Source organism: Epithele typhae, assembly GCF_022376455.1.
Source record: "Epithele typhae strain CBS 203.58 chromosome Unknown BXZ73scaffold_50, whole genome shotgun sequence".
NCBI classification, from domain to species: domain Eukaryota; kingdom Fungi; phylum Basidiomycota; class Agaricomycetes; order Polyporales; family Epitheliaceae; genus Epithele; species Epithele typhae.
In genome coordinates, this window is record NW_025954241.1 from 96,311 (window position 1) to 119,718 (window position 23,408).

Below are 23,408 nucleotides of genomic sequence, written 5' to 3' on the forward strand. Positions count from 1 at the left end.
CTGGGATCCTTACTGCATGCAACTACCAGAGCCGCGGCAACACTACTACCGCGTCGCACCGTCTTCGTATGTGCCGCCGGCAGTTCCAGCCCCTTTCCATACCAGGCCGGTCGTCGTCTCTTCGCCAGGCTACCCCCAACCCATGCATCGGATGTCGCAGAGGCACGCGCCTCCCGGGGGAAGGGCTCACCACTGATTCAGCGGCCTCGCCCGCCTCTGGACATTAACATTGGACCTTGTGGGCCGGACTCGTGCTGCCGCTTAGTTCCGTGTTTCTCGCGCTCGCAGTGCATTTGTAACCTATCTGCATGTATCATATATCTGTGGACGCTGCTTCGACGCGCATCAATGTATTGCATTCTGATCTTTTCACGTCTCGATATATCGGGGGCGAGAGGGGAGGGGCATGCTACAAAGTGAGTATCAGACTCGAAACCCAGCAACGCTCGCGTCGTTGAGGCATCTTTCTACGAATGCGCCGAATGCCATAGACTGGTCAAAGTATAGATGACGCAAAATCGCTACCCTCACTCACTTCCTGATGGCGCCAGCTGCACATCGTGGACACGAGGAGGCAGTATGTATTCCCACTGTGAACGACGACAGGCTAACGTACAGGACATGCGGCCGAGAAACAAAGCAAGGATTAGTGGACGCGAGCGCTAATAAATACGGTATCCGCAAGACAGTAAGGAGCACCCATCGAGAAACAGAAACCATACGCGGAACGAACGTCAGCGGGCAAAGCAGAGCCATCGCGCGCAAAGTCAGCCACAGAGCATGCATGTAGGTGTGTATAATACGTATGTGTACAGAAGACAGCGGCAGAGCCGATTGGGACGGTCCGAGAGAGGAGAGCGACAGTCCGATCTACACCGCGCGCGAGGCAGTCTATACCGCCTCGCTCATCTCGACAGGCAGCTGGCTGTACCCCGAACGGTCGCGCGAGCGCGAGCCGCGGACGAGGGTGCGAACGCCAGACCACGCCTCCCCGAGCGCTGCGGACGCGCTGTCGAGAATGGTCTCGCGAGGGATGACCTCCCCGGGCATGACGCTGCTGGCGGGCCTCGTCCACCACTTGAGGAGGAGAGAGCTCGAGACGACGGAGACGGAGGAGAAAGCCATGGCGGCGGCGGCGGTCATTGGGGGTAGAGAGACGCCGAGGGGGAGGAAGAGGCCCATGGCGAGGGGTATGCCGAGGACGTTGTAGAAGCACGCCCAGAGCAAGTTCCGGCGGATCGTCGAGAAGATCGCGGCCGAAAGGTGCAGCGCGGCGACGACGTCAAGCAGGTCCGAGCGCATAAGCACGATATCCGCCGCCTCGATGGCAACCGAGGTACCGGAGCCCAGCGCAATACCCACAGACGCGGCGACTAGCGAGGGCGAGTCGTTGATGCCGTCACCGACCTAGGAGGGAATCAACACATGCGGGCACTGAAAGAGGGGGAAACCGTACCATGGCTACGCCGCCGCCGTGCTTCTCCATGAGCTCGGTCACGACTGATGCCTTGCCCTTCGGACTCATGCTCGACCATACGTTCTGTGTGTGGATACCGACCTGCTTCGCGACCGCAAGTGCAGTGCCCTTCGAGTCGCCGGTCATCATGTTCACGGTGATACCCATATCTTGCAGCGCACGGATCGCGTGGATTGAGGAAGCGCGTGGCTTGTCCGAGAGCGCGATAGCCATTATCGGCGAAGGAGGCTTGCCGGAAGGGGCGAGGCCAACAAAAATCGACGTGCGTCCGAGCGTGGACTCTGTTTCATCGAATGCGGCGAGTGCAGACGGTAGGCTGGCATCCGAAGACTGCAGAACGAAGCGTGCGTTGCCAACGTAAACGTCCTGGCGGCCCTTCCCGTGCGGGAGCGAAATGGTCGCCTTGACGCCTGCGCCCGTGACGCTCTCGAATTGGTCGATCGCGACGTCGGGGACGGCAACGACGGCCTTTCCGAGTAGATCCTTCCCGTACACGGCGACAGCCTTCGCAAGCGGATGCTCTGAACGGGCCTCAGTGGCCGCAACCATCGCAATGAGCTCTGCGCGGGTGACGTTGCCCAGAACCTTGGTGCTGAGAGGCGCGTCGTCCAGGTTGTGGGCGCTGGACAGGCCGTCGAGGTCGGAGTGGTCTGCGGCGGGAGCCCACGTGACAGACGAGACCGTGAGCTTGCCTTCGGTGACAGTGCCGGTCTTGTCGAGACAGATGTGCTTGATCATACGACTGGCTTCGAGCGCCCGACCACCCTTGATCAGGATACCGTTCTTCGCGCCCATACCGGTGCCGACCATGATCGCAGTCGGAGTGCTGAGGCCGAGCGCGCACGGGCATGCGACGACGACAACGGAAATGCAGAGCTGAAGACAGACTGCGAGTTTTGACGCGCCGTGGGCATGAAAGAGCGAGGGTAGATCGCTATCAGGAACGAGGTGCGAAACTGCAAGCCAGCCGAGGAACGTGATCGCCGAGAGACAGATTACGGTGGGGACGAAGTAACCTGCGACCTTGTCCGTGAACGCTTGGATGGGAGCCTTCGATGTCTGCGCCTCTTCGACGAGCTTGACGATCTGGGAGAGGGCAGTGTCCTTACCGGCGCGAGTAACGACCATGTCGAAAGTGCCGAGGCCATTGAGGGTGCCACCAATGACCGGGTCGCCCTGTTGCTTCAGAACGGGAATGGGTTCGCCAGTGACAGCGCTCTCGTCGATGGTCGAAGTCCCGCGCAGGACGGTGCCGTCAGCCGGGATCTTCTCTCCAGGAACAAGTTTGACGGTATCGCCGACCTGGAGCAACTCGGTGGCGATCTTCTTCTCCTGTGTGCATGCGGGAGGGTCGGCGTAGATGGTGGCCATGGAGGGTGCGAGCGCCATGAGATCAGTCAGCGCAGCGCTTGTCTTGCCCTTCGCGCGGTTTTCGAGGTATCGACCGAGGGAGACGAACATGATGAGCATGGTGCTGGTGTCGAAGAAGACCATGGGGTGGTATTCTAGAGTGCGGTCGAACGCCATGAAGCACATCGCGCCGAGGGAGTAGATGTAGGCAGCGGAAGACCCAAGGGAGATGAGCACGTCCATGGTCGCACTCCCATGCTTCAGTGATTTGTAAGCGTTCTTGAAGAACCGCTGGCCAACCCAGAACATAGCGGGAGTGGTGAGGATGAGCGCAATGAGGTCGCCGACATACACGCCGCGGCAGATCTGGTGTTCGACGAAGGGGTATAGGAAAGGGATTTTGGGAGCAATCATGGTGAAGAAGAAGACAGGGATGGCGAAAATGAGACTCCACTTGAAGCGAGTCCACCACTCCTGTATCTCTTTTGTCCGGGCGAGAGATCGTAGTTGAGTCGAGTCTTCCTGGTCCGAGACCATGGCATCGAACCCCATGTCTTCTATCCGCTCCACGAGCTCTCGAGGTCCGACCATACTGCGGTCAAAGGTGACTTGACATAACTCAGTGGCCAAGGACACAGAGACCGCCGAAACTCCTGGCATGGCGCTGAGCTGGGTTTCTACCGTAGATGTACATGACGAGCACGTCATGCCATATATGCGGAGGCTGATGGTGTCGGCGCCTGCCGGTGGGATGTGAGTAGCGTCGAATCCAATGTCTGATATTTCCTGTGCATTTGTTAGCAAGACAGAACGCGTGCAATGCACAACTAGCCACAGAAAGGGAACGAATCAGAAGGACGGCAGGACTACTGAGTCAATGTCGATGCCAGCTTCTCGTCGGCCCCCATCCTCTACCTTCCGCAGTGGTGGATATATACGCAGAAAAGACCGAAGCACCGCGTAGAGTACTACTGTGACCGGGCCGATTGCGGAGCAGACCGTCTACAGACGAATTCTGACGCCGCTTAAATGTCTCAATGCGACCATCGCTTGAATAGGAAATGGCTGCGTAACCCCTTCGAGCATCCAGAAATAGACGGCGGCGAGGAGAAGACACGTAGCAAGCGGGAGTGTAGGGGGGAGAACAGAACGTGGAGAAGGGAGACGAGCTACTCACGGAAACAATCTTCTCGGCGTCCCAGATATTTGGATCGTACTCCACCACGCCGCGCTCAGCCAAGAGCGCCACTTTCACGGAATGGATGCCGGCTTGCGTACGGAGCATGCCTTCTATTGACTATACGCGCACTGAGAAGAGGCACCTTCGCGAGTGGGAGCGAACGTACCTCTACGCATGCACCACAAGTCATACCCTCTATCCTCAGTTCGCACTTCTCGGACACCAGGCCCTCGGCTACAAGAGGCTCGTTTTCTCCCAATGGCAGCTCGACCTTGCCGGGTGTCCGGGGTGTTCGGGGAGTACGAAGAAGGTTGAGGGCGGCATTGATACCGGCCATGACGGGGGTAATGGGAGAGCGGGGAATGGACATCGCGAGGGCGGCGAGGGGCGAATGATAAATACGACAAGGGAACCAGGAAAGCGCCTGCGCTAGGAAGGGGTGGTCGGCGGAGGGCCAATCGCGATGACAGAGCGGGGGTTGCGCGAGATCGCACCGTCGGGGTGGGGGAAGAGTAAGCACCGGTCAAGCCCTTCAAGGCGCTGCTCTCCTCCCACGGCTGCTCTTCGGCGCTCCGAGCCTCCGACGGCCCGTCCCAGGTGTGGCTCCCAACCATCGCCGTGATCGCAGCGACTCCGATCGCTGCACCTGCTCTGCACCTCGTCTTCCGTCCTTTCCCCAGCTTTACATGCTCTTTCCACAGCTATCACGGACTTCGGATGGGCCAGGGATTCAGGTTAGTTCCGCTGATCGCGGGAGCATGTTGGCTGCGCTTCCACGCTTGTCGGCGCAGAAACCGCTCACGAGGCGCAGTTTTGACCGGGCGTCCCCTTTGATTGTCTGGCTTCAAAGGTCGATAAGAACCCGCCGACGAGCCCGCGTAAGCCGCCGCACATAGACTCCTGCGATATCGATCAGACGAGTTCCAATCTACGATACATCCTTTCGTCCGTCATCTCCAGAGGCCCGCGGCAATAAACGGCCCGGGAATAAACGCTTCATGGCGATTTCCTTCGACCATTGACGCCCTTGCTCAACTTCTGGCCACCTCGTCCCCAAACCTATCGGTTTTCCGTCATGTCTCTCTTCGAGGTTCCCGGATGGAGCGTTCCCGACGCCCCGGTCGCCCAAGCCGGCAGCAAAAAGCGCAAAAGGCCTGCGCCTGTCAAGGACAACGACGGCGACGGTGTCGACGAGGCGCAGAGGATGCGCGATGCGCAGAAGAACATCGAGAAGCTTATGAAGAGCCTTGGTGCTGGCATGGAGGCTCTGGATGGAGATGACGCGGTGCGTCCGAACAAGAAGAAGCGAGAGGGGAAGGAGAAGGAGAAGAGCAACACTGCGAAGGGCGAGAAGGGGAAGGAGACGGACATGGCAAGCGGAAGCAGAAAGGAGGTCAAATGGAAAACGGCAACCCCTCAGAAACGCGAGGAGCGGGGAAGGACGCAGGATAAAAAGCCGAAGAAGGACGGCAAGAGTGCGGTCGTCCGTGCGGAGAGCAAGGGTCGCAACGAAGACCACGACGCGCCCTCTGATCCTCATGGACAACCATCCCCGGTTGCTCAGAAGGCGAGCAAAAAGAAGAATAAGAAAGAGCGTAAGGCGTATGCACAGTCTGCAGATGCCCGCTCGGAAGCAGGTTCTGTCAAGGGCGATGTCTCCACCACACCCCTGCAAAAATGAAGAGGGGCACAGACGCAGATGCATCTGCTGGTCTTACTGCGCTCCAAGCGAAGATGAAAAGCAATTTGGGCGGTGCGCGATTTAGGTGCGTCCTCGCGGTTGTGTACTACGCTCCGTCTGCTTACTGTTGTCCTAGATGGATCAACGAAACACTCTACAAAACCAGCAGCCTGGAAGCTCACGAGCTCATGTCCAAAGACCCCGCCATCTTTGCTGATGTATGTCCAATTCCTGCTTCTTCGGCTGTCTTGTAACACCCACATACCCCCACAGTATCATACCGGCTTCCGCCATCAAGTTGACTCGTGGCCTACGAACCCAGTGTCGTATTACATCGATGCCCTCTCCTCATACCCTCCCAAAACCGTCGTAGCGGACCTCGGCTGTGGTGATGCGGCTCTCGCACGCGCGCTTGTCCCCAAGGGGTACACCATTTTGTCGTTCGATCTCGTCTCAGACGATGCGTACGTCATCGAAGCGGACACATGTTCCCGCGTACCGCTTCCTGGCTCTGAGGAAAGCGGGGAGCAAAGAGAGGGTCAAGTTGTGGACGTCGTAGTCTGCGCTCTCAGTCTCATGGGTACAAACTGGGTGGGCTGTATGCGCGAGGCATGGCGGGTTCTACGTGCTGGGTACGTCTTCCATACGATCTTTATAAAGCCCACTACCTTACATTTTGGGGTACAGCGGAGAACTCAAGGTCGCTGAGGTAGCTAGTCGTTTCACTAGCATTGACGACTTTGTCGCTGTTGTCTCTGCGTGTGGGTTCAAACTTGTGTCAAAGGTGCGATTTCCCTCTCCGCTCATACACCCTCGTCGCGTCCACATTAACAAACACGACACATGCCCAGGACGACAAAAACACGCATTTCACGCTGTTTGAGTTCAAGAAGGTTCACCGCGACGCCATCTCTGATAAGCAATGGAGCAAGTTCATGGAGCGGGGGAGCGTCCTCAAGCCTTGCGAGTACAAACGGCGGTGACACGGACAAATATACGATACGTTTGTAACAGGTCTGGCACTTCCGTCAATGTTATTAACGAATCATTGCAACGTTTGTGTTCTGTTGAGATGAACAAGATACTGAAGATTGACTCAACATTTACCAGGACAGTCATCGGTAGATGATCGGTCGTAAGTGCGGGTTATTGTCGCGGTTTGTCCTTGTGCTTATTCAAGTACTCCTCACAGAAGTCTCCACCGATGAATTCTCGGGATCAGCCTGTTGTTACCGAGGAGAAGGCCCGAGATCATGGGGATATCGACCACCTACGTGCCGCTGAAAGTGGCATCCTGTCTCACAACTGGTCTGCAAATGAATTGCTGGAGCCTTGTCACGCTGCGGTTGCACGCCCTTGCCCATGAAGCTCGTCGACCACTGCGACGACGCGGCGATGTATCAACGCCGCCTGTATCGCTTTCCGACGGATCACGCGTGGGCGCATGTCGATGGGGTCACGCTCATCGAAGACGCCGCGCGTTTCACGACACCGTTCGCGGGAACATGGAGGGCTTGAGATGGAGCTGGCGATCGCTGAGGCGAACGGCTTAGACTCCGAGTCCCGGATGAAGGAGGAGCTGGAGGCGGTGATTGCGGCGTGCGAGGCAAGCACTTTTGTGGAGGCGAAGAAGCTGGCGGAGAGCACCATACCTGACAGGCGTTCGTGAATTGTACTCCGGTGTCGATCTTGGCTGAGTCCAGCGGGGAGGAGGGGATGGTGAACCTTGTAATATACGGCAAACCTGACTTCTGACATCCAATACGTAACTTGTACTACCCCTGCTATATTCAATCTCCCTGTTCGACGGCGACTTCGGAAGTTCCTTCATTCCTCATAGATCTGGAGTCCGAAGGTAATTGAAGTTTGCTCTCGCCGCGTCTTCTAAACACGTTCAGTCAATCATTCATATCCCATGTACGGAGCATAGGTGCGGCGTTTCTACATGGGTTCGGACACACGGTGGGCGAGTGTTCTCCTGCATCTAAGGGCTGACCTGAGTGCTCTTCACGGGTGCCGCCGGCGGGCGCTTTCTCTGTGGGGCATGCATGATTTCGCGTGTACCGCTACTAAGTATGACGGCGCGTCCGCAAACGTGAACGCGCCATCGTTCTCGGTGATGGATGCATTGAGGTCTTGGTAGTATGCTTCAACGCGCTGCTCAGTACTCAGTACTCAGTGCTGCTGCAGGCCTGGAAGTCGAACTCGCGCAGCGCCACCAGCGCTAGCGTTTGTATCGCGCCGCGCCGCGCCGCGTCGAGCCTTCGACTCCGGTCGCACGTCTTTCGTCTCTCCTTCATGCTCATCTCCCGCTTTTACCATGTTTCGCACTAGCACCCACGTAGCAAGAAATGTGACTCGTCACCTTACGGGCGCTAGCTTGCGCGGATTGGCATCCGTCGTTTCCCAAGAGAGCGACATCGTCATTGTCGGAGGTGGGCCCGCAGGACTCGCCCTTGCGAGCGCGCTCAGTATGTCCTTTGTTCCTCGAATTGTTGTTATGGTTTTCTTTAACATGCACATTAGATTCGGATAGGCTGCTTCGCGACACCCTCCGCGTGACACTTGTTGAAGCTAGTGACCTCGACAAGGTCCGGAATTGGACACAAGGACAGGATGCGTTCTCAAACCGCGTGAGCTCAATTACGAACGCGTCGCAGGGGTTTCTTTCTGGTGCGTATGCATCTTATACACCCATGCTACTGGCTGAACACTTGGAGGAAGACATCGGCGCGTGGGCACATGTTGAAGACGGGCGTACATGTTCTATCGAGGAGATGCAGGTGGGTGCTACTCATGCCGTCCTCGCTTTCTGTGGAAGCTTATATGTCATGCTACGAAAGGTCTGGGATGGTATTTCGGATGCGCGCATCACATTTTCATCCCACGACGGACTGCCTGGTGCGGGTCCATCATCACAAATGGCACGACTCACAGAGAACCTGAACCTGCAACGCGCTCTCCTCCGGCACCTTGACAGCTCCTCCGCGATTCAGGTTGTTGAAAAAGTCAAAGTTCAGTCAATAGAACATGAACAGCGTGAGGGAGGCGGCTGGCCGTTGGTGCATCTTTCGGACGGTCGGACATTGCGCGCGCGATTGTTGGTACGTCACTCCCTGCTTTATGCGCTGCACTCTGTACAAACATGGCCAAGGTTGGCGCAGACGGTTTCAACTCCCCAGTGCGTGCATATGCTGGCATTCAGTCATACGGTTGGGCGTACGACACTACGGCTATTGTGGCCACCATGAACCACCATCCGCGCACCCTGCTTCAAGCCCCGAACACAACTGCATACCAGCGGTTCCTACCAACTGGTCCCATCGCGTTCTTGCCTCTTTCATCGACGGCGTCGTCTCTGGTCTGGTCCACCAAACCACATCTTGCCAAGGCACTTCTTGCCAGCGACCCAGCGATTCTGGCCAGCATGATCAACTCTGCTTTCCGACTGCCAGAGGTCTCGCTCCGGTACCTGCACACACTCATCGTGGAGTCCCTCGAGGGTGGCAAGCCAATCGATGCACGCCAAATCGCGGAGGAGATTGCGTGGAGGGAACGCTCGCACGGCATCGACGCACATTCCGCCTACTCGCTCTCCGGGGACGCCGTCGGGGTCCCTCCCGCAGATGCCGACGCGCTGCCCCCTTTGGTGACCGGTATCCAGTCCGGGACCGCGGCGTCCTTCCCCCTTCGGTTCAACCACGCAGACGAGTATCTCGGCGACGGGCGCGGCGCGCGCACTGTCCTCATCGGGGACGCCGCACACACTATCCACCCGCTTGCGGGCCAGGGTCTCAACCTCGGTCTCGGCGACGTGGAAGCGTTGTTCCGGTGCATCCACAAGACCGTCCTCAATGGCGGAGACATCGGTGAGCCCGCTTTCGTCCTCTCCATTCCTCACGGCGAGCGCTGACGCCTGCCGGCCAGGGTCTCGCACTGCGCTCCTCCCATATGCGCGCGAACGCTACTTCGAGAACCACAAAGTGATGTCCGCATGCGACAAGCTGCACAAGCTGTATGCGTCCACGGCGGAGCCTGTGGTGTGGGCGCGCTCGGTTGGCTTGGAGGTGCTCGACCAGCTCGACTCGGTCAAGGCGGCGGTCATGCTGAACGCCGGGAGCTACGCCCGCCAGACCAACGTCTCGGGTGCTCAGCTTGGGGCGAATGTGATCGCAGAGGGGCTCATGGGCTTTGGGAAAAGCCTCAGTACCGCACGGGCGGTAGCAGAGGGTGCAGCGGGCGTTGTGGGTGTTGGAGTTCGGGGTTTACTGCAGAACCTCGGAGGTCCTCGACAGTAATAGTTTGCTTAGCTTGTGTTGTCAAGCAATCGATAGAGTTCCGTCGAACGACTTGGGCATGCGATGTTGAACATGTTATAACCGTCGTCTTTGAGACGACCATGAAACATTAGGGATCTCGGTCTACTAAATACAAATGAATGGCTCCTTCCGTACTCAAAGTCCCGGAGAGCACTGATGATACTGTATGGAGAAGAGGAAGGGATATGCGATGTTGACCTTGAATAGCAAGGTGGTATGTGCCGAATAAGGAGAGTATTTGTTATGAGGTGATGTGTTATGAGGTGATGTGTTATGAGGTGATGTGTTATGAGGTGATGAGGGTGACTTATTGCCAGATGAGCTTCCCGTTTTCATCGACAGAGGCAGACATGCCTCCGCTGGCGGTGTTTCGCGAAGACTTGGACTGTTCCGCCATTCGAGCCTGCTCGAGTTCACGCTTGTGCTTTGCAAGCGTGGCGAGCCGCTGAGCTTCTGCGTCAGCCTTCGCCGACTTTTCTGCATCCTTCTTCGCCGCACGCTGTCGCTGCTTCTTCGTGACCGATTCGGAGGCCGTCTGCGCGGTCGGTGTCTGCTGCGACGGGGCCCTGGTGACCTCTGCATGCAGCGTCAACATTCCACTCGTGTCCCAAGGGAGATGCGGGCACTCACTTGTCCGACCCCGGCTCTTGACGACGCCCCAGCCCCCATCGTCCTCGCCGTCCGCGTCGTTCGCGGTCCCTCGTGAGTCGACGTCTTCGTAGTCCGCCCATGAGAAGCCGGTTGCTGGCTGCTCGTCCGGCCGCGGCTTGATGCGCATCACTCGCGAGATCTGGGGGTAGTCAGGCTCTTCCAGCAAGCTGCGCACGCCGGACACGTTAGTCCGTCGGTCCCCACAGCGCTGCAGACAACGCAAGACGTACTCCTCGACCCCCGTTTTCCAGGGCTTGGGCAGCAGCTTCTCGGCGAGCGTCCGCCTGTTCTCCGTCACCGGCTCCCCGCCCTCCTCCTCCGTGCGCTCCGTGACGGGCGACGAGTTCCCGGTACCGGTGACGGACGTCGTGACTCCCGCGTCGCTGGTGTTAACGTCGAGCTGGGGCACGCCCGGGGCGCCCTTCTGCGTCCGCTGCACCCGCGCCTCGACCTTCGTCCACCCGTCCTCGTCGACGGACGCCGCGGCGCGCTTGGGCTTCCCGCGGCCGGTGGCGGCGGCGGACGTCTCGGGGGCGGTCGCAGAGGACTCTGATTGCGCGTCGTCGGCCGCAGGCGCGGAGCCCGCCTTCTTCGCCTTCTTCTTCTTCTTAGGCTTCGCCCGTTCGGACTGGGCGGGGGGCGCGACGTCGAAGCTGCCTGGGAGGACGGGAGGGAAGGATACCACGCCGGGCTCGGGCGCCGCGGCCGCCTTCTCGCTGGGCTGGGTCTGCGCACTGGAGCCCGCGTCGACGGGGGCGGCCTTCTTCTTCGACTTGGACTTCTTGGAAGAGGAGGAGGAGGGGCCTGCGGGGGCGGTGGGCTCCTGGGCTGCGCCGGTGGGCTTGTTGAGGTGGGTGAAGCCGTAGACGGCGGTGCCGGCGAGAATCAGGGTAGCAACAGGGATGAGGCTTTGCGCGGAACCCATGGGGAAGAAGAGCAGGAGGTGGAGGGGAGAATGAGAGTGTGTACTGGGCAGAGACAAGACGGACGAGGCCAAGCACAGGCGCAATTACTGACGTGTATTCCAGGCGCAAGCAATACGGTGCCTGGCATTATGTATCAGCTTGCCGAGACGCGTCAATAGACCCAAATAGCGCGTCCGTAAATAGGCAGTACTGAAGGAGCTTGACACCCAACCATGTCAGCACCCCACATGTGCTTCTATATCTCTGTTCCATTCCCCACAGGTCCTATGAGAAACGTTCGCCAAGAGTATCGAACCGGAGAAACGTAGCCCGCACAACATACATAAGTACTTAAGTCACCGCGCTCAAAAACCGAAGAAGTTGCGACAACCTGAACGTAACCCTCCATTCAAGATTGGACAAGGCAGCACGCATATACCCGCGACTCCGGTAACATTATTGCGACGATGTAGAATGGCAACTCGGCCGGGGCACATACAACCGCAGCGATTTAAGTCTATGTTAGTGAACTCGTCCAACCTTCCGCCACGGCCTATGTTCTGTAGTCTCCGTTGATCCTGACATATTCCTACAGCGACATAAGCACTAAAGTTGCAACAAAACAGGGGTGTACTCACGTAGCTGAAGTCACAGGTCCAGTACTGGGCACTCTCCATCCCAAGACCTAACTCGACTTTGACTTCCAAATCGCTCTGCTGGATAATCTCCGAAGCGCGAGTCTCGTTGACCTTCTCTGGCTCGCCATTGACTAGCAGAGCGAGAGGGGGAGTACCGTCGACGGGAATGAATGAGACATTGACGCGAGTAGGGTCGATGGGCTTGGAGAGGGAGATAGAACCCGCTGCTGAGAGTATACGACCCCAGCTACGCATGTTTATCAGTAATCTCTTGCGTGGTACGAACGCTGAGGCTCACTTGGCGTCTTCTCCGAACAAAGCTGTCTTGACAAGAGCGGAGGTAGAGATCCTCGAGGCAACAGCATGCGCGTCCTCGTACGTGGGCGCACCATCCACCGTGACGGTGACGAACTTGGTCGCACCCTCACCGTCGCGCACAACCAGCTGGGCCAGATCCGCCGCGAACATCGTGAGCTCCTGCTTGAACATCTCGAACGCTTCCGGATCCGTCGCCTCGTCAATTTCGGCTTCGTTTGCTGAGGTTGCTGCGCCGTTCGCCATGAGCACGATGGTATCGTTCGTGGACATCTCGCCGTCCACGCTAATCGAGTTGAAGCTGCGGTCGACTGCATACGTGAGCGCGTTTTGAAGACTTCGAGGGGAGACGGCCGCGTCCGTGAAGATGGCCCCGAGGAGAGTCGCGTGAAGCTGGCCGCTAGGAGGACCCATGTTGGGATGGATCATACCAGCACCCTTGTCCATGCCAGCCAGGCGATACTCCTTTCCGCGAATGGTAAAAGAGCGGGCGCGCAATTTGGGGAAGGTGTCCGTGGTCATGAAGCCTAGCGCGGCGCGCTCCCATGCTTCGAACGTCGAGCCAAGCGTCGTCGCGGCAGCACGGACGCCATCAAGGATCTTCGCGATGGGGAGAGTTTGGCCAATAACACCAGTGGACATGACCAGGGTCTCGCTATGGGGTTTGGGGCCAGAGAGGAGTTTGTCGGTCGCACCTGACATCGCCCATGCGTCGTCCATCCCCTGCTTGCCCGTCACAGCGTTCGCGCAACCACTATTGACGACCAGCGCACGGGCGCGCCCCAAAGTACTTTGCAAGACTTCTTGAGAGACAAGAACCGGAGCGGCTTTGAACGCGTTGCGGGTGAAACATGCTGCAGTGCTCGTGGGACGAGGAGAGGTGGAGAGTATAACACTGAGGTCGAGGGCACCCGTCTTCTTCACCCCACAGTGGAGACCTGTAAGAGAGTAGCCTTGCGGAAACGCACTATCGGGGATGGGGACATGGAGATGGGTTTTGGAAGGAATGGCTTTGGTGACGATGGTGGTTGTGGTGGAAGAGAACCGTTTCCACACGGCAGGGAGCCTGCCTCCGCCGAAGTTCATGGTGACCACTAAACGGTGACGAGGAAGGCGGTCCGATTATGTACCGGCAGCAGACGAGTAAGGTCGAGTTTGTGAGGGATTTATATTTCCTGCGGTCCAAGCTTGTACAAGTGCAACAACTTGAACAAGCAAAGTGGAACTGGCTACATACGAGCAGACCAATACTCCGAGGATTCCTTCGCTCTCCCACCGCTCCGTTACTCGCGTACGTCGTTGATGGGGGACGCCTGAGTGCAACGCTGGACGTTGCGTCGGTGGTGAGGAGGAAGAACTGCGAAAACAACTTTTCAGCACCAGGCTGGCGTCTAAATACACGTGCGACAACAAGCGCCTATCGGAAATTGCCGCCATAAGCGCTGAAGCTTGCCGTGCCCAGCTTTGCGAGCAGTCCACAACAGCAAGTACACGACATCCGACACCGGCTGACCAGCAAAACGATGGGCTCCACAAGGTGAGTTTATGATCCTATGATGCCGGAGGGAGGTACACATGGTCTGGGGTGCTTTGGGAGGATGCGGGAGGGTTGGGTTGGGATGGATGCGTGCAGGAGGAATTGGATGACGGCGCTCTTCGAAACGTTGGACCTCTTTCGAACACATTCCTGCGCAGAGGCCTAGACGGTATGCTTATGCTACGCTCGTCGCCTTGCAGACTTTACTCCAAGGGCCGCATTCTTGGCCACAAGCGGTCGAAGCGCAACTCCCGTCCCAACACCTCCCTCCTCCAGATTGAGGGTGTCGCAAACAAGGAGGATGCTCAGTACTACCTCGGAAAGGTGCGTTGCTCAGTGGCTCTTGAGTTCACGTGATCCCAACCTATGTTCTCGTGCAGCGAGTCGCCTTCGTCTACCGGGCAAAGACGGAGGTCCGCGGTTCCAAGGTCCGTGTGATCTGGGGGTACGTTTATTTCCTCGTGCTGCTCTCCGCACTTTTATTGACCGTCCTTCCAGGCGTGTCACCCGCCCGCACGGCAACTCTGGTGTCGTAAAAGGCAAGTTCAGCTCGAACCTGCCCCCACACTCGTTTGGCGCGAGCGTCCGGGTGGTAAGTATTCTTTCGATTTCAGCTGCTGTTGATCTGCTGACGGGTGCGCTTGTAGATGATGTTCCCTTCCAACATCTAAACGCTCTTGTCCTATCTCGTCTCGTTGCCGGCGTTGCTGTTACACCCTCATGTATTGCAAACACTATGACATGCTCATGACTGCATGCATTTCCGCACTGTACTCCTTCGCGTGAATGTTCCCTGGGTGAACTATCGGAGCACTGCATGTGCGTTTGGCCTGGATCCTCTCATGCGCTTCGGTGGGTTCTGTCACTGGGGGTGACATGGATGAGCGCTCACCATACGCTCATGAAGCGTCGACGTCGGTTGGTGCTTCGGTGTTCTGCGCTCGGATTCGGAAGTCATCTTTCCGCCTCAAAGCATGCAATTAATGCGGCCACCCCAAAGTTGGGGCAAAGAACATCTGGGGAACATCTGGAGGCGCCGATCGGGGCAGTCTGGCATTGACTGCAGGAAAGATACCCCAGTGTTGTTACGTAATCCCCATGTGTTGGGGATTCCGGCCTCGTCGAGGGCAAGCTTTTAGCTGGCCATCTCTCTTGCCTCCTTCCCCCGACCTTTCCACTTTTCCGTCTGTGTCTTTCCTGTAGTCATGTCCACTTACGATCACTCCAAAGTCGCCCACTTCATAGGTGAGTCTCCGCATCTCCATCACCGATGAGTACCGCGTGACATCCATCACAGGCGGTAATTCCCTCGAAAACGCCCCGTCCGGCGCAGTCACCGACTTCGTCAAGCAGCACGGCGGGCATACAGTCATTACGAAGGTGTGTATCTCCTTGCGCTGCTGCATTTATCCGCATTTTCCGAAGTGGGGCACCGAGGTTGTCGCAGTCGGATACGTAACGGGGTGGACGCGTCGCGTGTGTCACACAAGTGGACGCGTCCATCTGACGGTCTCTCTCGCCCTCGCCCTCGACTCGCGTCGTCGGAGTGCGATGGACGCACGCTGAAACTCGTGCTGAGCTCGCTGTATGCGCGTGTTTCGGCTATATGCGCAGGCTTACGCGTCCAGTCTTCGCGCAACACGCGTCGGTGCATGAGGAGGGCATACACGTGCCAGAACTTCGCGATCCTTTGGGTTCTTAGGTATTGAAGCTGACGAAATTGCTCGACAGGTCCTCATTGCCAACAACGGTCAGTCGGCTTCTTTCATCCTGGTATATCATCTTGTTGACCATCTCAAAGGTATCGCCGCCGTCAAGGAGATTCGTTCAATTAGGCAATGGAGTTACGAGACATTCGGTACGGAGCGCGCCGTTGAGTTTACTGTCATGGCTACTCCGGAAGATCTGAAGGTCAACGCGGAGTACATTCGCATGGCCGACCGGTATGTCGAAGTGCCGGGAGGCTCCAACAACAACAACTACGCGAATGTGGACCTCATCGTTGACGTCGCGGAGCGTGCCGGCGTCCACGCCGTCTGGGCCGGCTGGGGCCACGCGTCGGAGAATCCAAAGCTTCCTGAAACTCTTACAGCCAACAAAATTGTGTTCATCGGTCCTCCTGGCAGCGCGATGCGGAGTCTAGGCGACAAAATCTCCAGCACTATCGTGGCGCAGAGCGCACAGGTACCCACTATGGCCTGGTCTGGCACTGGCATCACGAAGACGCAGCTCTCCGACGCAGGGTTCGTGACTGTCGCCGACGACGTGTACCGTGCGGCATGCGTGACGACTTGGGAGGAAGGTCTTGCGCGCGCGGAAGAGATCGGCTTCCCGGTTATGATCAAGGCTTCTGAGGGCGGCGGAGGGAAGGGTATCAGGAAGGTTGAAGCCGTGGAGACGTTCAAGAACGCGTACCATGCGGTGGAGGGCGAGATTCCAGGTGCGTGTTACCTCTCTTGCTGTCGCCATTCCTTCTGAGTTTTACCACAGGATCTCCAATCTTTATCATGAAGCTTGCTGGGCAGGCTCGTCATCTGGAGGTTCAGCTCCTTGCTGACCAGTATGGCAATGCTATCTCCCTGTTCGGTCGTGACTGCTCGGTTCAGCGCCGCCACCAGAAGATCATCGAGGAGGCCCCGGTCACCATTGCAGGTCCCGAGACTTTTGAGAAGATGGAACGCGCTGCGGTTAGGTTGGCGAAGTTGGTCGGTTATGTTAGCGCTGGAACTGTGGAGTGTAGGTTGATGATCGACCACCACGCGCGCAATGGTCTGACATATTTCTAGACCTTTACAGTCACGCAGAAGATGTTTTCTACTTCTTGGAACTCAACCCTCGTCTCCAAGTCGAGCACCCGACGACTGAGATGGTGTCTGGCGTCAACCTTCCTGCTGCCCAGTTACAGATCGCTATGGGTATCCCGCTCCACCGCATTCGCCATATCCGTCAGCTGTACGGCGTCGCTCACAGCGGTTCCTCTGAGATTGACTTCGACATGATCGACCCGGAGGCAAGCAGCCTTCAGCGCAGGCCTCGCCCCAAGGGTCACGTCATCGCTGTCCGCATCACGGCCGAGAACCCTGACGCTGGCTTCAAGCCCTCTTCTGGTTCGCTGCAAGAGCTCAACTTCCGTTCGAACACCAACGTTTGGGGCTACTTTTCCGTCAACAGCGCCGGTGGTCTCCACGAGTTCGCCGATTCTCAGTTCGGTCACATCTTCGCGTATGGTGAAGATCGTGCCGAGTCGAGGAAGAACATGGTCGTCGCCCTGAAGGAACTCAGCATCCGTGGTGACTTCCGTACCACAGTCGAGTACCTCATCAAGCTCCTGCAGCTCCGAGCGTTCGAGGAGAACACGATCACCACAGGCTGGCTCGACTCGCTCATCAGTGACAAGCTCACCGCGGAACGCCCTGACACTACTCTGGCCGTGATCTGCGGAGCAGTTACGAAGGCCTGGATGACTTCGGAAGATTGTTGGACCGAGTACAAGCGCATCCTCGACAAGGGTCAAGTCCCCTCTCGTGACGTCCTCAAGACTGTCTTCGGGATCGATTTCATCTACGACAACGTCCGGTACTCCTTCACAGCCACGCGCTCTTCGCTTACTCTCTGGACGCTGTACTTGAACGGCGGTCGGACGATGGTCGGGGCGCGAGGCTTGGCTGATGGCGGCCTACTGGTTCTGCTTGACGGCAAGAGCCACTCTGTCTACTGGAGAGAGGAAGTCGGAGCGTTGCGTTTGATGGTCGACTCGAAGACGTGCTTGATCGAGCAGGAGAACGATCCAACCCAACTGCGGAGTCCTAGTCCTGGAAAGCTTGTGCGCTTTCTTGTGGAGAGCGGCGACCACATCAACGCCGGCGAGCAGTACGCCGAGATCGAGGTGCGCAGCGTCCTAGATATCGCGTATACAATCCTAATACCTATTTTGAATAGGTCATGAAGATGTACATGCCTCTGGTCGCTTCGGAGGACGGCATCGTCCAGTTTGTCAAGCAGCCGGGTGTCAGCCTTGAACCGGGCGACATTCTGGGTATCCTCACCCTCGACGACCCTGCCCGCGTGAAGCATGCGAAGCCTTTCGAAGGTCTCCTCCCTTCCTTGGGCGTGCCGAGCGTTGTCGGGAACAAGCCCCACCAGCGGATGCAGTTCGACTTGGACGTCCTCAATAACATCCTCGACGGCTATGACAACCAGGCTGTTATGACCTCGACCCTCAAGGATCTCCTCGAAGTTCTCCACAACCCCGAGCTGCCCTTCTCCGAGACCTCGGCCATCTTGGCCTCGCTCTCTGGCCGCATGCCGGCGAAGCTAGAGGACGGCGTCCGTGCGGCCATTGACCTAGCCAAGAGCAAGGGTGACGCCGCGGAGTTCCCTGCGAATCGTCTCAACAAGCTCGTCATTCACTACATGGAAGACAACATCCGCCCTCAAGATCGCACCATGTTCCGCTCTCAGCTGGCGACGCTCATCTCCGCGATTGAACGGTACCAAGGCGGACTGAAGGCCCACGAGACCGACGTCATCGCGAGTCTGCTATCTCGCTACGAGGAGACCGAGAAGCTCTTCGGCGGTAGCATCGAAGCGCGCGTTCTGGCTCTCCGCGAGCAGCACAAGGACAAGCTCGATCAAGTCGCGTCGCTCGTTCTCAGTCACATCATGGCTCAACGAAAGGGTCGTCTCATTATAGCCATCCTGGAGCATGTCAAGAGCAGCGGTCTGACGGTGACCGACCCCAATTCGCGTCTCTATCAAATTCTACAGGGTCTCGCCGCGCTCGAGGCTAGGTATGTTGGGTGGTAGAAGGGTTCTTTGTGTCTGGTCCTGACGCTGTTGCTTTGCAGATCTTCCACTCAGGTGTCTCTCAAGGCACGCGAGGTGCTCATCTCATGCCAGATGCCGTCGTACGAAGAGCGACGTTCGCAGATGGAGGCGATCCTCAAGGCGTCGACCACCAATAGCTACTATGGTGAAGCTGGCTCTTCTGCAAGGTTTGTTTCCGTCAGTAGGAGGCTTTTAAAATGCTTGATGCTGAACTTTTTGCAGGGCGCTCTCTATGGAAGTCCTCAGGGAACTCATCGACTCACGCTACACTGTCTACGACGTGCTTCCCACGTTCTGGAACCAGTCGGATCCCGAGATCATCCATGGTGAGCGAGGTCTGACATTGACATGACGATGTACTGATCCACTCGGTAGCTGCACTGGAGGTCTACGTTCGTCGCGCGTACAAGGCGTACACGCTTCTCTCGGTTGACTACGAGGAAGGCGATGGCGTGCACAATGGGGAGTCTCCCGACATTGTGACGTGGCGCTTCAACCTTGGCCAGTCGAACTCCCCACCTTCGACACCTCGTCTTGGGCGAGAGTAAGCAATTCCCAAACGCGCTTTAGGCTCCCGCTGATCCCGTTGCAGTGAACCCCCTCGTAGACAAGCGTCTGTTAGTGACCTCACCTACCTGATCAACACGCATCAAAAGCAGCCGCTTCGTACTGGCGCGATCGCATCGTTCATGAACCTCGAGGCTCTCAAGAGTGGCTTCGATAAGGTAGCTGCGACGTTGCCTGTTTTCGACCCCCTGGAGTACCAGCAGCGCTACGGCGTCAACAACCAGCCCCCCAACGTCCTGAACCTGGCCCTGCGTATCTTCAACGAGGCCGATGACTTCTCCGAGGACGTCTGGTATGAGAAGGTCTTGGAGCTCGTCAACAGCCGTCGTGAAGTCCTCACTCGTCGTGGCGTCCGTCGTATCTCCATCCTCATATGCCGGCCCGGCCAGTACCCCATCTACTACACTCTCCGCGAGATGGGTGGCAGCTGGAATGAAGAGCAAGCTATCCGTCATATCGAGCCCGCCCTCGCCTTCCAGCTCGAGCTCAGCCGCTTGTCGCACTATAGGCTCACTCCTTGCTTCACTGACAACAAGCAGCTCCACATCTACCACGCCGTCGCTCGCGAGAACCAGCTGGACAATCGCTTCTTCATCCGTGCCCTCGTTCGTCCTGGTCGCATCCGTGGTAGCATGAACACCGCCAGGTACCTCGTCACAGAGACGGACCGCCTCTTCACTACTGTTCTCGACGCGCTCGAAGTCGTCTCGGTCGAGCACCGCACCGCAGACTGCAATCACATCTTCATGAACTTCATCTACAACCTCCCCGTCACCTATGAAGATGTCCTCGAGGCTATCTCCGGATTCATTGAGCGTCATGGCAAGAGACTCTGGCGCCTTCACGTCACTGGTTCGGAGATCCGCGTCGTTCTCGAAGACCAGGACGGAAACGTCACTCCGATCCGCTGCATCATCGAGAACGTCTCTGGGTTCATCGTCAACTTCCATGGCTACCAGGAAATCACCACCGACAAGGGCACTACCATTCTGAAGTCCATCGGCGAACGTGGCCCCCTCCACCTCCAGCCTGTCCACCAGTCCTACCCCACGAAGGAGTCTCTCCAGCCCAAGCGTTATCAGGCTCACAACATCGGCACCACTTACGTCTATGACTTCCCGGAGCTCTTCTCGAAGGCGCTCAGCAACGTGTGGACCAAGGCCCATGTCATCAACTCCCAGTTGACGCCCCCGAAGCAAATCTTCGAGTCGAAGGAGCTTGTTCTCGACGAGCACGACCAGCTCCAGGAGGTTAACCGTATGCCTGGGAACAACACTGTCGGCATGGTCGGATGGGTCTTCACGCTCAGGACACCGGAATGCCCTGACGGTCGTCGCACCGTGGTCATCGCGAACGATATCACGTACAAGATCGGCTCCTTCGGTCCCGCTGAAGACCAGTTCTTCTATCTCGCCTCTCAGTACGCCCGCGAGCAGGGTCTTCCACGCATCTACCTCTCTGCCAACTCCGGTGCACGCATCGGTCTCGCTGAGGAAGTCATGAACCTGTTCTCTGTCGCGTGGAATGATCCGGAACGCCCCGAGAAGGGCTTCGAGTATCTCTACCTCACTCACGAAAACTTCCTCAAGGTTCAGGAGAAGGCGTCTGCTGCCATCCGCACCACCGAGGTCGAGCAGGATGGCGAACTCCGCCACAAGATCACCGACATCATCGGCCTTCAAGACGGCCTTGGGGTCGAGTGTTTGAAGGGGTCTGGTCTCATCGCTGGCGAGACGTCTCGTGCCTACGACGACATCTTCACGATCACCCTCGTCACCGCTCGCTCCGTCGGTATTGGCGCCTACCTCGTGCGCCTTGGCGAGCGTGCCGTCCAGGTCGAGGGCCAGCCGATCATCCTCACGGGTGCTCCGGCGCTCAACAAGGTCCTCGGCCGTGAAGTCTACGCGTCCAACCTCCAGCTCGGCGGTACTCAGATCATGCACAAGAACGGTGTCTCTCATCTCACCGCTGGCAGTGATCTCGAGGGTGCAACTCACATCCTTGAGTGGCTGTCGTACATCCCCGAGTACAAAGGAGCCCCGCTTCCGACCCTCAACCTCGATGATACATGGGACCGCGACATTGGTTACGTTCCCCCCAAGGGTCCGTACGACCCGCGCTGGTTCATCGAGGGGAAGAAGGACGAGCCCACCAACGACTGGCTTCCTGGCTTCTTCGACCGCGGCTCCTTCCAGGAGACCCTCAGCGGCTGGGCGCAGACTGTCGTTGTGGGCCGCGCTCGCCTCGGTGGTATCCCCATGGGAGTCATAGCCGTCGAGACCCGCACTATCGAACGCATCGTCCCCGCCGATCCCGCGAACCCCTCGTCCTTCGAGCAGCGTATCATGGAGGCTGGTCAAGTGTGGTACCCCAACTCGGCTTACAAGACTGCCCAGGCGATCTTCGACTTCAACCGCGAGGGCCTTCCGCTCATCATCTTCGCCAACTGGCGCGGTTTCTCCGGCGGTCAACAGGACATGTACGACGAGATTCTCAAGCAGGGTTCCAAGATTGTGGACGGCCTTTCGAGCTACAAGCAGCCTGTCTTTGTCTACATCGTTCCTCAAGGCGAGCTTCGTGGTGGTGCGTGGGTCGTGCTCGACCCTTCGATCAACTCGGAGCAGATGGAGATGTACGCCGACATGGAAGCGCGCGCCGGCGTTCTTGAGCCTGAGGGTATCGTCGAAATCAAGATGCGCCGCGACAAGATCTTGAAGCTCATGGAGCGCCTCGACTCGACGTACGCCAGCCTCAAGAAGGACAGCATCGACCCTTCGAAGACCGCCGAGGAACGTTCTGCGGCTGCCGACGCCCTCGCCAGGAGGGAGCAGCTCCTCCAGCCGAACTACAAGCAGATCGCGCTGCTCTACGCGGACCTTCACGAGTGCGTCTGCCCTTCGCTCATATGACAAGTTTTACTAACGTCGTTGACAGCCGGACGGGTCGCATGGAGGCCAAGGGCTGCGCCAAGCCCATGAACTGGAAAGACGCGCGCCGTCGCTTCTACTGGGCGGTGCGAGCCAAGGTCGCTCGCTCTGCGGCCATGGCCCAGCTGGTGGAGGCCAGCCCGGAGTCCACCTTCGAATACCGCTCCCACCTGCTCGAGACGATCGCCGGCATCGAGAACGAGACCGAGACGCGCCCCATCGCGGAGGCGCTGGAGAAGCTCGACTTGACCAACACCCTGACACAGCTCAAGGCCGACCACCTCGCTCGTCGCTTGATGGAGCTCGCCAGCGAGGACAAGAAGGCGACCATCAACAGCCTCGCGCGCCTCATCGACGGCCTTGGAGACGACGAGAGGCTTGCCCTCATTGCTGCCCTGCAGAACAACCGCTCCCCTGGTACGTTGAACGATGTGTTCTCATTGTATGCGATGTGCTGATGGACGTATTCGCAGGTCCTCCCTCTTACGCCTCTCCTTGAGCCGCCTCGACCATAGATTTTCATCCCACCGTTCTGTAGCACTATCGCCCTGCACCTGTTTCCACAGCTCTTCACGCTTTGCACGAATGCCCGACCCCCAATACCATTACCATACGATATCATGAATGTAGACTGATGTTACGAACTAGATTACTCAATGTATGCTTTGCGTTCATCGCCTCTGGGTGGCACAATGGTCTGCTTGTCTTCTTGACAGCTGCTGGCCGAACTGTAACGACGCGAAGGGAATGGAGCGGGCAGAGAAGGGGGTTGACGGTGGGTGCACAGCGTGCCACTGTACATAGCCTGGCCGCTCAGCCGCTCGATGTCATGTAGCTCTGGCGCTTATCCGCCCCGCCACGTGTCGGGAGTAGGGCGGCCTCCCGCCTCGCGCTGCCCGACGACCGCTGCCTTGTTCTCCTCCTCCTGTCACTGTCCGCGTCGGCGAGCCGACCTTTTGTGCTTGTTGCTCGTTTGGCCCCTTCCCAGCCGCTAGACTCTCGTAGCTCCTGCTATACGGCATCGGGTCGCGCCC

General features: G+C 58.0%; 7 protein-coding genes across 7 annotated transcripts; 4 read left to right on the forward strand and 3 right to left on the reverse strand.

Annotated features, from left to right (window-relative positions):
* Positions 1-891: 891 nt before the first annotated feature.
* On the reverse strand, positions 892-4,344 carry BXZ73DRAFT_51633 (copper P-type ATPase CtaA; the record flags this gene model as incomplete). Its single annotated transcript, XM_048020671.1, has 4 exons — positions 892-1,407; positions 1,457-3,613; positions 4,005-4,124; positions 4,174-4,344. The coding sequence occupies 4 exons, from the start codon at positions 4,342-4,344 to the stop codon at positions 892-894; spliced, it is 2,964 nt and encodes a 987-aa protein (XP_047874838.1).
* Positions 4,345-5,082: 738 nt separating this feature from the next.
* Positions 5,083-6,671, forward strand: BXZ73DRAFT_91726 (methyltransferase-domain-containing protein; the record flags this gene model as incomplete). The annotated part of the gene is made up of 7 exons (XM_048026088.1): positions 5,083-5,490; positions 5,572-5,661; positions 5,691-5,773; positions 5,825-5,906; positions 5,962-6,320; positions 6,376-6,472; positions 6,540-6,671. 7 exons carry the CDS (start codon positions 5,083-5,085, stop codon positions 6,669-6,671), a joined length of 1,251 nt encoding a protein of 416 aa, XP_047874839.1.
* A 1,337-nt stretch (positions 6,672-8,008) lies between these two features.
* BXZ73DRAFT_51635 (ubiquinone biosynthesis hydrox) lies at positions 8,009-9,986 on the forward strand (the record flags this gene model as incomplete). Its single annotated transcript, XM_048020672.1, has 6 exons — positions 8,009-8,159; positions 8,215-8,361; positions 8,413-8,471; positions 8,532-8,792; positions 8,843-9,557; positions 9,616-9,986. The coding sequence occupies 6 exons, from the start codon at positions 8,009-8,011 to the stop codon at positions 9,984-9,986; spliced, it is 1,704 nt and encodes a 567-aa protein (XP_047874840.1).
* Positions 9,987-10,314: 328 nt separating this feature from the next.
* BXZ73DRAFT_104319 (uncharacterized protein) lies at positions 10,315-11,583 on the reverse strand (the record flags this gene model as incomplete). Its single annotated transcript, XM_048015841.1, has 3 exons — positions 10,315-10,583; positions 10,638-10,825; positions 10,889-11,583. 3 exons carry the CDS (start codon positions 11,581-11,583, stop codon positions 10,315-10,317), a joined length of 1,152 nt encoding a protein of 383 aa, XP_047874841.1.
* A 533-nt stretch (positions 11,584-12,116) lies between these two features.
* On the reverse strand, positions 12,117-13,602 carry BXZ73DRAFT_104320 (arginine biosynthesis bifunctional protein ArgJ beta chain; the record flags this gene model as incomplete). The annotated part of the gene is made up of 3 exons (XM_048015842.1): positions 12,117-12,152; positions 12,202-12,448; positions 12,500-13,602. The coding sequence occupies 3 exons, from the start codon at positions 13,600-13,602 to the stop codon at positions 12,117-12,119; spliced, it is 1,386 nt and encodes a 461-aa protein (XP_047874842.1).
* Positions 13,603-14,039: 437 nt separating this feature from the next.
* On the forward strand, positions 14,040-14,724 carry BXZ73DRAFT_104321 (60S ribosomal protein L33-A-like protein; the record flags this gene model as incomplete). Its single annotated transcript, XM_048015843.1, has 5 exons — positions 14,040-14,053; positions 14,254-14,377; positions 14,434-14,498; positions 14,552-14,645; positions 14,701-14,724. The coding sequence occupies 5 exons, from the start codon at positions 14,040-14,042 to the stop codon at positions 14,722-14,724; spliced, it is 321 nt and encodes a 106-aa protein (XP_047874843.1).
* Positions 14,725-15,258: 534 nt separating this feature from the next.
* Positions 15,259-22,873, forward strand: BXZ73DRAFT_104322 (acetyl CoA carboxylase; the record flags this gene model as incomplete). Its single annotated transcript, XM_048015844.1, has 13 exons — positions 15,259-15,298; positions 15,351-15,433; positions 15,785-15,803; positions 15,855-16,493; positions 16,544-16,789; positions 16,840-17,939; positions 17,993-18,843; positions 18,901-19,047; positions 19,103-19,206; positions 19,256-19,424; positions 19,473-22,331; positions 22,382-22,791; positions 22,848-22,873. The coding sequence occupies 13 exons, from the start codon at positions 15,259-15,261 to the stop codon at positions 22,871-22,873; spliced, it is 6,693 nt and encodes a 2,230-aa protein (XP_047874844.1).
* Positions 22,874-23,408: the final 535 nt, after the last annotated feature.